This window comes from Grampus griseus, assembly GCF_964374135.1.
Source record: "Grampus griseus genome assembly, chromosome: 13".
Taxonomy (NCBI): domain Eukaryota; kingdom Metazoa; phylum Chordata; class Mammalia; order Artiodactyla; family Delphinidae; genus Grampus; species Grampus griseus.
This window is the reverse complement of record NC_139007.1, coordinates 54,280,518-54,294,227: the sequence shown is the minus strand read 5'-3', so window position 1 is coordinate 54,294,227 and position 13,710 is coordinate 54,280,518. Positions and strand designations below refer to the sequence as shown.

Below are 13,710 nucleotides of genomic sequence, written 5' to 3'. Positions count from 1 at the left end.
CAGTTCTGGAGCTCAGTCTTCTGTACCACAATTCTTCCTTTTGGATACAGCCTTAATTTTCCCATCCATAATTTGATACCAATAAAAATGGACTAAGACAGTATCACATTGAATTATTCCCGATTGCCAGCTGCTGAAAAGTTCCAGGAGCTGTATCCAGGCCTACCTCAGAGATATTGCAGGTTAGGTTCCAGACCACTGCATAAAGCGATATCGAAATAAAGCAAGTCACAAGAAGTTTTTGGTTTCCCAGTGCATATAAAAGTTATGTTTACACTCTACCATAGTCTATTAAAGTATGCGATAGCATTATGTCTAAAAAAAATGTACATACCTTAATTTAAAAATACTTTATTGCTAAAAAATGCTAACCATCATCTGAGCCTTCAGTGAATCGTAAACTTTTTGCTGGTGGAAGGTCTTGTCTCAGTGTTGACGGCGGCTTACTGATCAGGGTGGTGGCTGCTGAGGGCTGGGATGGCTGCGGTAATTTCTTAAAACAAGACACCAGTGAAGTTTCCTGCATCAGTTGACTCTTCCTTTCATGAATGATTTCTCTGTAACATACAGTGCTGTTTGATAGCATTTTACCATAGAGGAACTTCTTTCAAAATTGGAGTCAGTCCTCTCAAACCTTGCCGCTCTTTATCAAATAAGTTTATTTAACATTTTAAATCCTTTGTTGTCATTTCAACAGTCTTCACAACATCTTCACCAGGGTAGATTCCATCTCAAGAAACCACCTTCTTTGCTCATCCATGAGAAGTAACTCCTCATCTGTTAAAGTTTATCATGAGATTGCAGCAACTCAGTCACATTTTCAGGCTTCAGTTCTAGTTCTCTTGCTGTTTCCACCACATCTGTAGTTACTTCCTCCACTGATGTCTTAAACCCCTCAAAGTCATCCAAGAGATTTGGAATCAACTTCCTCAGACTCATGTTCATGTTGATATTTTGACCTCTTCCCATAAATCGCAAATGTTCTTAATGGCATCTAGAATGGTGAATCCTTTCCAGAAGGTTTTCAAGTGACTTTGCCTAGATCCATCAGAGGAATCACTATCTATGGCAGCTATAGCCTTATGAAATGTATTTCTTAAATAATGAGACTTGAAAGTCAAAATTACTACTAGATCCACAGACTGCAGAATGGATGTTGTGTTAGCAGGCATGAAAACAGCATTAATTTCATTGTACGCTTTCATCAGAGCTCTTGGGTGACCAGGTGCATAGTCAGTGGGTAGTAATAGTTTGGTTTTTATAAATTTATTTATTTATTTTTGGCTGCATTGGGTCTTTGTTGCTGTGTGCGGGCTTTCTATAGTTGCAGTGAGCAGGGGCTACTCTTTGTCGTGGTGCGCTGTCTCATTGCAGTGGCTTCTCTTGTTGCGGAGCACAGGCTCTAGGTGCGCGGGCTTCAGTAGTTGTGGCATGTGGGCTCAGTAGTTGTGGCTTGCGGGCTCTAGAGCGCAGGTTCAGTAGTTGTGGCACACGGGCTTAGTTGCTCTGCGGCATGTAGGATCTACCCGGATCAGGGCTTGAACCCACGCCCCCTGCATTGGCAGGTGGGTTCTTAACCACTGTGCCACCAGGGAAGCCCTGGGCAGTAATAGTTTGAAAGGAATCTTTTTTTTCTGAGCAGTAAATCAGCAGTGGGCTTAAAATATTCAGTAAAACATGTTGTAAACAGATGTGCTGTCACCCAGGCTTTGTTATTCCATTTATAGAGCACAGAGTAGATTGAGCATAATTCTTAAAAGCCCTAAGATTTTCAGAACGGTAAATAAACATTAGCTTCAACTAGTAGCGTCACCAGCTGCATTAGCCCCTGACAAGAGAGTCAGCCTGTCCTTTGAAACTTTGAAGCCAGGCATTGACTTCTCTCTAGCCATGAATGTCTTAGATGGCATCTTCTTCTAATATAAGGTTGTTTTGTCTACGTTGAAAATCTGTTGTTTGGTGTAGCCCGCCTTCATGAATTATCTTAGCTAGATCTTCTGGATAACTTGCTGCAGCTTCTGTATCAGCACTTGCTGTTTTATCTGGCACATTTATGTTACGGAAATGGCTTCTTTCCTGAATTCTCGTGAACCAACCTCTGCTAGCATCACACTTTCCTTCTGTATCTGCCTCACCTCTCTCAGTCTTCATAGAATTGAACAGAGTGAGGACCTTGCTCTGGATTAGGCTTTGACTTAAGGAAATGTGGCTGATTTGATCTTCTATCTAGACCAATAAAACTTTCTTCCTATCAGCAGTAAGGTTGTTTTGCTTTCTTATCATTCATATATTCACTGGAGTAGCCCTTTTAATTTCCTTCAAGAACTTTTCCTCTGTATTCACAACTTGGCTAACTGTTAGCCAAAGCCTAATCCAACGCAATAAAGCGAAGCACAGTGAAATGAGGAGTGCCTGCATGACACAGAAACATCCATTTATTTGGAAGAAAGTTGATATGTCTATAGTTTAAAAATATATAATGACTTAGGGAGGTATTTTGATAAGCTTACATAGCATTTAGTATGAATTATTTTATCTTCATTATTATCCTGTTTTGCTCATGATACATTGGCTAATAGTTCTATACTTTGAGGTGTGATTATTTTTATAAACATAGTTCAGTAATTTTGTTTCTACTGCATCTTAAGTTTTAAAAGTATTTGTAAATTAATATCAAAATTAAAAATATTAACATCCATTTTTCCTTTTTCCTTCAATATACAGACTTCCTTTAATAAGTGTTGCACTAGTTCAAGGTCGGGCCCTGGGTGGAGGAGCAGAGGTTACCACAGCATGTGATTTCAGGTAGGGTAAGAATTGTATGACTCCTTGCACAGGTGTAATTAACATGCTCAAATTCATTTTTTGCCTGAATATCAATATTTTATTTATTCTTAAAGAGGATAATCCGTTAGTGAATATTTTCTTTTTGCCAATCATTCAAGTAGATAATTTTAGTCAGTCTAGTATAACTCCATAAATATTTCATTACTATGCATTTCAAAAAGTTAACAAAAGGATTTGAATAAATCACATCCATATTAGCAAAGTCCCTGGGGAAGGAAACCAAGAAAATATATGAAACTTTAAGATTCCCAAGAATTATACAAGAAAAGTAAAGAACTAAAAAAACCCAGAGAAATAAAGTAAAGAGAATAGAGAAAGAGACTGCTTAAGTCTTCCTCTTACAAATAACAAGAGGTTTTCTGAGAACTATTTCCTATCTTTACTGTGATTTGTAGTAACTTTGTGGAGATTTTGGGCTGATTAGGGAATTCAATTAGAGAAAGTTATTCGGGACCAATTAACCTTTCAGTCCTTAGAATTCTTTTTAGTATTGGCTAGCTGTACTTTATAGGAATGACACAATTTTGATAAGGCCTTCTATATTTTGGTTTTGTGTGTATAAAACATAAATGTTCAGTTTAATGACTTGCTACAAAATAGGAGCCTGTGTAACCATATTATAGGTCAAGAATTGAAAGATTGGGGCTTCCCTGGTGGCGCAGTGGTTGAGAGTCCGCCTGCCGATGCAGGAGACACGGGTTCGTGCCCCGGTCTGGGAAGATCCCACATGCCGCGGAGCGGCTGGGCCCGTGAGCCATGGCCGCTGAGCCTGCGCGTCCAGAGCCTGTACTCCGCAACGGGAGAGGCCACAACAGTGAGAGGCCCGTGTACCGCAAAAAAAAAAAAAAGAAAGAAAGATTACCGGCACTCCTGAACCCCCATACATGCACCTTCTAAGTCATAGACCCTTCATTTCCATCTATAGGAAACTGTTACCCTGTAATTTATGATAATTACATTCTTACTGTCCTGTATAGTTTTATAAGTTAACTATTCTGTAAGCAATATATTCTATTATTTTTTCTTTTTGAACTTAATATAAATGGCATCATATACTAATAGAAATACTATGAGGAAAGATTCAGTAAGCTAATTCATGCAAAGTAGTAACATTTTATTGATATATTAATTTTTCTTTTTAAAGTTTATGACAGGTTTCAATTTGTAAGTTGAAATATATCACTTTGTATTCACATAAGTCGGGATTTTAAAATAGTTTTGGTGTATAAGACAATTTACAAAGATCCCAGTCTCTCTGAAAACTAGTACTTACTAACTGGGGAGGATTCTTGTACACAACGAAAAATGGCGATTTCACATGACAGTGACCCCTGCTGTCATCAGTGCAGATTGCATCAGGAAGCTACATTTCATTCTGTGAGGAGGAAGCAGTTATTGGCTTCATGGACAGTATGAGACTAAATATAAATGCTCTGTGTGTGAAAGGATTAAATGCTTTCTCACTTTACCCTGAAACACAGGTACTTGTGGAATATAACATTTAAATGTATAATTATATAATATATATAAGATATAAAGTATATATTTAAGTATAATTTAATATATTTAAAGAATCCTAAGGTATATGTGAGTATACATTATTACACTTAAAAATTCTCTACATAAAAAAAAACATTCTTTGCATAAAAGTAAGTGCAAGTTAAAACTTTATAGATGCACTCTGGAGAAAGTGTACCCTCTAACATAGACTGGTGTTCATCTTTAAGCATTTATTAGACTTTTGCATCATCCTTTATATTCATTCCTGACCTGTGTTTGGGTGTAGTTAGGGTTTAGGCCAAAAGGCAAAATCACAGAAAAAATAGAGATTATTTAGTCCTTTAATACTGCTAATTTACCTTGCTATGTTATTCTCTAAATGAAGGGTCATGTGTTCCTAGAGCCTCATAAAATACTTAGTTTTTTTGATTATGAGTTGTCTGAGGGTACTGCCCTCATCAGATATATTCAGTAACATAACCAGATACAGTCACTTTTCCAATGAAGACATATTCATTTGTGGACCAACTACTTGGCATATACAGACCCTCATATTAAATTGCATTCAGTAGAGTCATTCATTAAACATAGTTTAGCACCATGGCTATCTAGGCACTGCCATTTAAGAAACTTTTATGTTTTGGGTTCTTGTTTAGTTTTTCTAGTAATACAGTTCTATTACATTTTATAAAATTTCTGATTCACAACTGTAAAGAAATTAAAAAAAAACTGATCCTTCACAATAGAAGTGTGAAAAGCACTGTCCTAGACTATTCAGCCCTTTTAAATCTTTATACTAAATGCAAGAGTTCTTAAAAGATAAAGGCTAATAGAGAGGGTTGTATAGTGAAGTACATTACTAGCCACAGTTACAAGGTAGTGATAAATCAATACAAATTACTCTAGCTGATTTTCCCCCCAACTTGATCAGTACCCTGTCAGTTATCTTCTATGACAAATTATATTATAAAAATACCTACTTGTTATTAAAAAAACACCAAAAGCTTTCATAGCATTCTGCTAAAAAGATAAGTTCCTTCCGTAGGTTGGCTCTTTTTAGCTTAACTTTCTTACCTTGGAGAGTTGCCTGGAATTCACTCAACTGACAGAAGAAGAAGAGAAATAATCTTAATATGAATATTCCAAAGAATTGAGCTCATGCACCATTCTAGCATTATCCTACTCGCTGCCCCCAAACCCTTTAAGCACCAGCTGATAATACATGTAATGAATTAATATGTCAGAAACAGGTCTACATGGCATATATAGACCCTCATACTAAATTGCCTTCAATTGAGTCATAATTTTCATTTAAACTTTCTTAGAGAAAATGGCTTTTTAAAAACATTTTCTAAAGCAAAACATTAACTTATGAATTAAAAAATGACATTCTACAGTGCTCACAATCTCGTCACTCTAACATTATCTTTCCCTTTAGTGACAAAATTGATGAAATAAAAAGCTAGAATTGTATTAAAATCATTTGCTTCAAATTTTTAAATTTGTCTTGATTAATTAAAATATCTAGAATGAAATATAAATTAAGAAAATATTTGAGTATTAGTTTTCTATTGCAGCCGTAACAAATTACCACAAATTTAGTGGCTTATAACAACATCAGCTTATCTCACAGATGTATAGGTTGGAAATCTGGCTGGGCTCAACTGGGTTCTCTAAACCTGGTCACACAAGGCCCAAATCAATATGTTGGCTGGACTGGGCTCTGAGGGATCATCTACTTCCAGGTCCATCCTGGTTACAGCTGGCAGAATTCAGCCCCATGCACTTGTAAGACTGAGGTCCCTGTTTTTCTGTCAGCCTGTCAGCCAGGGGCCAGTCTTTGCTCTTGGAGGATGCCTGCATTCCTTCTTATGTTTTCCATGTGGCCCCCCTTCAGCAGTGGTGGGTTAAGTTCCTTTCGTACTTTGAATCTTTCTCACTTTCCCCTCTGCTGCATCTCTCTGACTCCAGTTGGAGAAAGTTTTCTGCTTTTAAGAGCTCATGTGGTTAGATTAGGCCCACTCAGGTAATCAAGGATAATGCCCCTATTTTGGTGTATATAACCTTAATTACATTTGCACAGTCCCTTTTACTATGTTTACTATGCACAGCTTCCAGGGATTAGGGCCCCGGACATCTTTGTGGGACCATTCTACCTACATCGTATGGGCTTGGCATAGAGAATATTGCCAGATTTTTTGCTTTTATATTCCTATTTGATCACCAATTAAAATTGGTAACTTTGTTACTCTAAGCTACCTTTGTAACTCTTTTTTTTTTTTTTTTATAAATTTATTTATCTATTTATTTATTTTTGGCTGCCTTGGGTCTTTGTTGCTGCATGCGGGCTTTCTTTTTAGTGGTAGCGAGCTGGGGCTACTCTTCGTTGCAGCGCGCAGGCTTCTCATTGTGGTGGCTTCTCTTCTTGCAGAGCACGGGCTCCAGGCGCGCAGGCTTCAGTAGTTGTGGCACATGGGCTCAGTAGTTGTGGCACTCAGGCTCTAGAGCACAGGCTCAGTAGTTGTGGCACACGGGCCCAGTTGCTCCGCAGCATGTGGGAATCTTCCAGGCCCAGGGCCTGAACCCATGTCCCCTGCATCGGCAGGCGGACTCCCAACCACTGCACCACCAGGGAAGCCCTGTAACTCTTTTTAAACTTTTATTTAGGTACTTTTTAGACAACATTAATAAGAGTTCCTATATACACCAAATTAATAAAGGTCCGTTGATATAAACATTATTTTAAGTGTAACTATAGTATGGTTTCTTAGATTGGTTTCAAGCTCAAGTTTCCAGAATGTATTTTAGGAGGTACTTAGAACACTCATTCCTTGATTCTGCTTTGTGTCTTATTCCATATCATTCAGAAAAAGGGGGTCGGGGTGGGACAAAGGGGAGAGAAAAGAAAATCTCTCAGAACTACCCTAGAAAATAGAAAATGACAAACTCAGACTGCTTGGCTTTTCAGCATCAACTTTTGGCAGTCAAAAGCATGTAAACAGTTTAATTACATGTCTAATATTTAGTTTTTGCTACTTAATTTGGTATAAGAGAGAAACTGGAATTGCATTTTTTTGTTTGGAAATATAGTCAACCCTCTGTATCTACGGGTTCCAAATTCAAGGATTCAACCAAGGATTGAAAATATTCTGGAAAAACATCCAGAAAGTTTCAAAAAGCAAAACTTCAATTTGCCACGTACTTGCAGCTGTTGACATAGCATTTACATTGTATTAGCTATAAATAATCTAGAGATGATTTAAAGTATATGGGAGGATGTGTGTAAGTTACATAAAAATACTACACTATTTTATATGAAGAAATTGAGCATCTGAGGATTTGATATATGTGGGGAGTCCCAGAACCAATCGTGGAATGAACAGAGAATTTTCCTATAACATATTATCACTTAAATTTACCGATTTTTAACACTTGCTGTTTTGTTTTTCACCTCGTGTGTGTATATGTATGTTTTATATATATATATAATAATTTTTTTCTGAGAAATTTGAGTAGGTTGCAAACATCTTGCCCTTTTACTCCTTTAAACACACATTACTCACATAAATATATATTATTTTTTAAGAACTAGAGTATTTCCTTATTTAACCACAGCACAGTTGTCAAATGCAGGAAATTTAACATCAGTGCCATACTTTTATCTAACATACTATCCATATTCCAGTTGTGTCGATTCAGCAGTAATACCCAGTATAGCACTCCTGGACTTTTCCTCCACTGCGAGATCATGCACTGCACTTAGTTGTCAGAGTTCTTTACATTCAGAACTGAGATTATTTATTTATTTATTTATTTTTGAGATAATTTATTTTTAAGCCAATAAGTTTGTGTTATAACATCAATAGTAAATAATACAGGTGATGATAGTTTTAAAATGTTTATTGTGCTTTCTGGTTGTAAAAGGATATGTGTGCATGCTGGTGAATATGAATCACCTGGGGATTTTATTAATATGCAGTTCTGATTTCATCTCAGGGGTGAAGCCTGAGGTGATGCTGATGTTGCTGGTCCACAGACCACACATTGAATAACAAGGTTCTAGATTATTTTGAAAACACTTATTTCAAAAATATTTTACATATTGTAAAATATACCTTACTGTACAGTAAAAAAAAATTTTTAATGTACAGTTATAGACTAAAAATTAAAGTTGTTGCCATTCAAAGATAATTAGCATTAGCACTGTGGTGTGCTTTCTTCACATCTTTTTAAAACAGATGTATAACTATTTTTTAAAAATTAGGATCATATGACATATAGTTTACTTGGAAAACATGAATTTAATAAATTTAAAATATTCCATCAGTTTGGATTACTAAAATATCCTCCTTCGGTTGTTCCTAATTTTTCTCTATTATGATTAATGCTGTGATAACTGCCTTATAAATAAGGCTTTGTCCTTTTGGATTATTTCCTTAGAATAAATCCTAGTACTTATTAAGTACTTCAAGTACTTAGTCAAGGGATGTGAAAATGTTTAAGGTGTTTGATATATGGTGCCAAGTTATCCTCCAGAAAAGATTCTGCCAATTTATACAACTACCAGCAGTATATGAGTGTCTGAGAGCATCCTTTCTTACAATGAGTATTACTCTTTTAAAAGATCTTTTCTAATTTTGATAATCAAAAATTAAATTTTATTTTCATTTGCAATTTTTAAAGGTTTCAGTGAGGCATAAATTTTCACATGTTCATTGATGTGTATCTGTGTGTGTGTGTGTGTGAATTGTCTGCATTTTCTTTTTGCTCTTCTTTGGAGTATCCAAGATTTAGCTGTTTATACACTGGATGAAAAACACTTTTATTCCTCCATCTCCCTAGAGAAATAAGATTCTCACTTATGCAGTTTAAAGCCTGCCTATCTAATTTGTTTTCAATCTCTAACATTGCTTTCATGAATATAAATCACCCTCAGCCAAAGGTATTAGCATTTCCAGCTGCTACCCATTAGTTCAAAGTATATTACAAAGAAAGGGAGCTATAAACAGCCTTGTCCCAAGGGAGCTACTGTAGGTAGCTCTTTTCTTAAAATACTAACTTAATAAGTAAAACACAAAATACACATACACACTTGCACAAATGTGCACGTGCACACACACACCAACCAGCACATCCCAGAGTCATTAGAAAATAAATTCCCTTTTTTTTTTTTTTTCCTGTACGCGGGCCTCTCACTGTTGTGGCCTCTCCCGTTGCGGAGCACAGGCTCCGGACGCGCAGGCTCAGCGGCCATGGCTCACGGGCCCAGCCGCTCCGCGGCATGTGGGATCTTCCCGGACCGGGGCACGAACCCGCGTTCCCTGCATCGGCAGGCGGACTCTCAACCACTATGCCACCAGGGAAGCCCACAAATTCCATTTTTGCTGCGGCAGTGCCTGTTCTCTAAATATGAGCTGTCCACCTTAGGAAGCAGTCACGCTGCCCATGCATGTTGCTTTGTTTTGTAGTTATCACTATTATGCGGAAAGACTTATTTTAGAGCCTGTGATATCAAGAAAATGCACCTCTGAGCATGCTAGGATTACTGAGTATTAAAATCAGACTATATTCCCAAAACATTTTACTGTCTGTTTCTATCTCACTGTACCACCACACACACACACACACACACACACACACAATATTCACTCATTCAACCACATACTCTCTTAGTCAAGCAGTCTCTTTGCATAAAATACACGGAGCCTCATGAGAACAATCAGCTGAGAGCAGGAAATCAGAACAGTGAGCTATGGGGAAAATCTTTGGAGTCTTTCTTTCTGTTTTCCATAATTTGTCTTACGTTGTGATGGCAGGTAGAAAACATGAGGAAGGAGGTGCCAGGAAAGTACATGCACAAACAAATAAGTGTGTTCAAAGCATGATTTTAAAGTATTGTTTGTGGTCAGGTATGTTGTTGCTATTATATAATTTTATGTGCCATATTTCCCCATATCACCAGTTTGCTTTGTTGTATTTGGGTCTTCGTTTCTGTGTGAGGGCTTTCTCTAGTTGCGGCGAGCAGGGGCCACTCTTCATCGCGGTGCGCGGGCAGTCTCACTGTCGCGGCCTCTCTTGTTGCGGAGCACAGGCTCGAGACGCGCAGGCTCAGTAGTTGTGGCTCACGGGCCTAGTTGCTCCACAGCATTTGGGATCTTCCCAGACCAGGGCTCAAACCCGTGTCCCCTGCATTGGCAGGCAGATTCTCAACCACTGCGCCACCAGGGAAGCCTGGTTCGTTCTTAATACCATGTAAAAGGACCAGCAATTTCTGGCCCTACAGTTTATTTAAATCAATGATTTCAGACTTCAAATTTATATTACATGATTTAATTTTGTAACAGGACTGCCTTCTTTAAAATTTTTAAATATTTCAGCTTTTACTTATATTGTATGATATTCCTTAAGTTAGTCTTAGAGAGAGATATGTCTATTTTTCTTTTTTTAAATCACCTTGGAATCTTCTGCTTCAGCCATATCTATAACAGAACACAGTATTATTTCTACCTTTATTTGGAAATCAAAAATTGTATATATTTGTATTCTCCATTAACAGATATTGAGGAAAGGTAGTGTATCATTATTTGCTGGGCTTCAGTGCGAGTATAGCTCTTACTTTAGGGACTGAGTGAGTTTAGTCCAGGAAACAACTTTATGATGTCTTTCTAGCAGAAACACTGCTGTATTTGTAGTGACTTATCTATTAATGTAACCAACTTGATAATAATAAAAGCTAGTACACAGTTTAATATGTACACTGTGAGGCTACAAAATACATACAATTTTTATATTCCAAATAAAAGTATAAATAATACTGTGTTCTATAGATGTGGCTCAGACAGAAAATTTCACAGATTTTTTTTTAAACATATATAAACACAATTCCTCTAAGATTCTGTTTAAAAGAATTGTGGTGTATATATGTTCTAAGTAACTTTCATATATTAACCATTTAATACTCATGGTAATTCTATGGCATAAGTACTATTGTTATATCTATTTTATAAACAAGCATACTGAGGCCCAGGGATGTTAAGTAATCTACTCTTCCTCATCCTCTTTATACCATGTGTCTTTTTTCTTTGCTGTATTTTATGAGGTGTAAAATGCAGCCGGTCTAGTGGCCAAGCCAGGCAGTCAGTCTGGTTTACATTTATGCACTTCACATCAAAGCTCCTACTCTATCCCAATGCAGTTATTTATGTGTTTCTCTTTGCCACAGAGATCAGTAAAAGTACCTTTCTTTAATAATAAACATTTTTTAAAAACTTTTTTATAACTTTTACTAAAAATCTTCCTGTTTTAGTAAAATTTGGTAATTGTTTTAAAATTGTTTTTCTTGAATACATTTGTCCAAAGTCCTGCAACTTATAGCTAACTCATCAGAAAGTAGTAGCACAATGAACAGTCCTTTCAGGTATCAACATTGACTTTGCAACACCTGTCAAAGGTGATACTCTTCCTCAAGTTATGGGTAGTTTTTCCTATAACACTGATGCATCCATACTGTAACACCAGATATATCCATATTTGATTAAATTTCCTCATCTCCCCTCTCCCAAGGTGTCGCAGGAAATTTTCAACTTTGCTAATAATAATGACACTAATAAACAGATGATACTTACAATTCTTTTACTTTTCAAAATAAGAGAGTTTAATATGGTTTTATAAATGAGTCGGGCTATAAGGCTTCAGAATCTTAAGATTCAGGTCTTCCAGTTTTCTACATAGATTAATAGATTATCCCTTGCAATAAATTACATTACATACAGGTAACTGCATCTAAACTCTAGCAGTAATTAGTGTATAATCCTATAAGGCCTATCAGGAAGCAGTTTCTGTTTTTGGATGCATCTTGCTGATATGACGTTTTCTTCATAAATTCTGGTTATCACCATTGAAGATTTTATATTTAACTTTTAGGTTAATAAAGAGTATTGTGGAAGGTTATCATCTGAATGTTCCATATTTCTTTCATTGTTAGACTGAACTACTTTGTGTTCTTTTGTCACTAATACATTTTTTGGTCATATTTTCTAATGTATTGATAATATGTACATCAGTACACAAGTACACCCTAGGCATGACATGTAAAGAATGGATGTCAGAGTTTGATCACAATAGGTATTTTTATAAAGATCACCTCAGGATTTGTTAGTTATAAAATATGATTCAAAAAATCATACCTCACCTTATAAAATAAGGCAAAAGGGAAAAACCACACATGGTATAAAGATGGTAATAAACATTCTTCTTTAGAAGCAAATAATTCCAAATATAAATATGCTTACATATATAGTAAGTTTTGTTGTCATAAGTTCATCTACATTATCCCAACATCTAGAACTTTAACCAACTTTTATGTTCAGCTGATTTTAAATGAATTTTTCCCTGACATAATCCTTTTCTGTACTGTAGGCATAGATCTGAGCCATCAGTGTCAATTTCAGTATATAATGAGGAACTGTGACACATTTATTTTGTGAAAAGCTTTATAGGATTTTCAGTATTAACAATATTCCTATTTCCAAGTCTATTAGACATTATTGTAATGTCTAGTCTACTTTCTTAACTTTTGACCTTGATTTCTGTTTATTATAAGACAGTACTCCTCTCACAACTTGGGGCTAGATTCAGATTAAGACACTTGTTCTTTCTTCCCTCCCATTTAAAAATAATTTATTGAAAACTATTTTCATGGCTATTTGCTTCTAATAGCAGTTGTCCGTAATAGAGGCAGATTTTCTCTTACAGGAATTCACAGCTGTGAAGAGAAAGTTCTCTTTCCCAGTGGGTTAGTAAATAGGCTTTTGTGAGAATTCTCTACTGGAATATTTCTCTTGATTAAAGGGTCAGAGACTGAAAGTCTATTGTTCTTGGTACTAAAAGAACCAAACCACCTGCAGCTAAGCATTGAACTCTTTGGAAAACCAGAACTATCTTAAAGTCTTCGTTTTTGTAATGAGTAGTTTGAAAGCAATAATTTTTCTTAAAAAATTAAAATTCAGACATGACTTTTGGTCCAAATTAGAGATTTTAACATAGTGGATGCATTGAAGAATGCAGTCCAAATAAAACTCATACGCTGCATTCTCTAAACAGTATAGCTTTATGCAGCCTATTAATACTATACACATTTAACTGGCAAATGTGACTGCTGTGCCCACTAATCTCTTTGTGTTTATTCCCTTTTATTGTTCCACTTGATTATTAATCCCCCTACTCATAAAAGTCCCAAGATTTGGGGGAAATGAATCCCTGCTATAGGAAATCACTCAAGTCCAACCCAAGCCACTGTCAACTTTAATGGTATCCCTGCTTCCACTCATCTAGTTAACTATTTTATGTACTGTGAGGTTAAGA

General features: G+C 36.2%; 1 protein-coding gene across 8 annotated transcripts in view; it reads left to right on the top strand.

The window, feature by feature from the left end:
• The window catches only part of ECHDC1 (ethylmalonyl-CoA decarboxylase 1), a 45,712-nt gene that overhangs the window by 29,323 nt on the left and 2,679 nt on the right, over window positions 1-13,710 (top strand). For 7 of the 8 annotated variants that reach the window (XM_082668636.1, XM_082668638.1, XM_082668637.1 and 4 more), the window contains one exon: window positions 2,725-2,805. The exons of the other annotated variant lie outside the window; for it this stretch is intronic. In XM_082668636.1, coding sequence (XP_082524762.1) covers window positions 2,725-2,805 — 81 coding nt within the window. The remainder of the gene's footprint in view (window positions 1-2,724; window positions 2,806-13,710) is intronic. 8 annotated transcript variants of the gene reach the window in all.